This window comes from Melospiza melodia, unplaced genomic scaffold (assembly GCF_035770615.1).
Source record: "Melospiza melodia melodia isolate bMelMel2 unplaced genomic scaffold, bMelMel2.pri scaffold_48, whole genome shotgun sequence".
NCBI classification, from domain to species: domain Eukaryota; kingdom Metazoa; phylum Chordata; class Aves; order Passeriformes; family Passerellidae; genus Melospiza; species Melospiza melodia.
Window position 1 is genome coordinate 5928723 of NW_026948796.1, and position 1215 is coordinate 5929937.

A 1215-nucleotide genomic window follows, 5' to 3' on the forward strand; every position below is an offset into this window, starting at 1 on the left:
CAGCAGCTCCATCAGGCACTTCCTCCTGCTGGCATTGGCAGACACGCGGCAGCTGCAGCTCCTGCACTTCTGCCTCTTGCTGGGCATCTCCCTGGCTGCCATCCTGGCCAACGGCCTCATCATCAGCGCCGTAGCCTGCGGCCACCACCTGCACACGCCCATGTTCTTCTTCCTGCTCAACCTGGCCCTCAGCGACCTGGGCTGCATCTGCACCACTGTCCCCAAAGCCATGCACAATTCCCTCTGGGACACCAGGAGAATCTCCTGTACTGGATGTGCTACCCAAGTATTTCTGCTTATCTTCTTCATGGTAGCAGAACTTTCTCTCCTGACCATCATGTGCTACGACCGCTACGTGTCCATCTGCAAACCCCTGCACTATGGGACCCTCCTGGGCAGCAGAGCTTCTGTCCACATGGCAGCAGCTGCCTGGGCCAGTGGTCTTCTCTATTCAGCGCTGCACACAGTCAATACATTTTCCCTGTCCCTGTGCCATGGCAATGCCCTGGGCCAGTTCTTCTGTGAGGTGCCACAGATCCTCAAGCTATCCTGCTCCACATCCCACCTCAGGGAACTGGGGCTTCTCAGTGTTAGTGCCTTTTTGGTGTTTGGTTGTTCTGTGTTCATTGTTTTCTCCTATGTGCAGATCTTCAGGGCAGTGCTGAGGATCCCTTCTGAGCAGGGACGGCACAAAGCCTTTTCCACATGCCTCCCTCACCTGGCTGTGGTCTCCCTCTTTGTAAGCGCCGCTTTTTTCGCCTACCTGAAGCCCCCCTCCATCTCGTCCCCATCCCTGGATCTGGTCCTGTCAGTTCTGTACTCAGTGGTGCCTCCAGCCCTGAACCCCCTCATCTACAGCCTGAGAAACCAGGAGCTCAAGGCTGCAGTGAGGAGAGTGATGATTGGATGGTATCAGAAACGTTAAACTGTTGGCCAGTTAAAATCAATCATTTGTAATAAAAGTAAACTTTGACACTTCTCATTGGTTTCATTTTGGAAGTTCTTTTAATTTGCTTTAGCTTTTTCATGTTGTCCAAAAAGAAATGTCATTATTTGTGCCATGTTTCATTTTGTTTCTCACCATCTTCTGTTTGGCCACAGATTGTGTCAATGAGTGGCTGCAACCTTGGTGGCTTTAAAGGAACTAAAGGGACTCCCAGCAAAGTTCTCTGCAGGGATCCCCCTTTTGTTGCCTTCTCTGGAGCTGCAGCAGCA

General features: G+C 52.0%; 1 protein-coding gene across 1 annotated transcript; it reads left to right on the top strand.

Moving 5' to 3' along the window:
- Positions 1-349: 349 nt before the first annotated feature.
- On the top strand, positions 350-925 carry LOC134413708 (olfactory receptor 14J1-like; the record flags this gene model as incomplete). Its single annotated transcript, XM_063147747.1, has 1 exon — positions 350-925. A coding segment is annotated over one exon (576 nt), but the record flags the coding sequence as incomplete, so codon positions are not given.
- Between the last annotated feature and the right edge of the window lie 290 nt (positions 926-1215).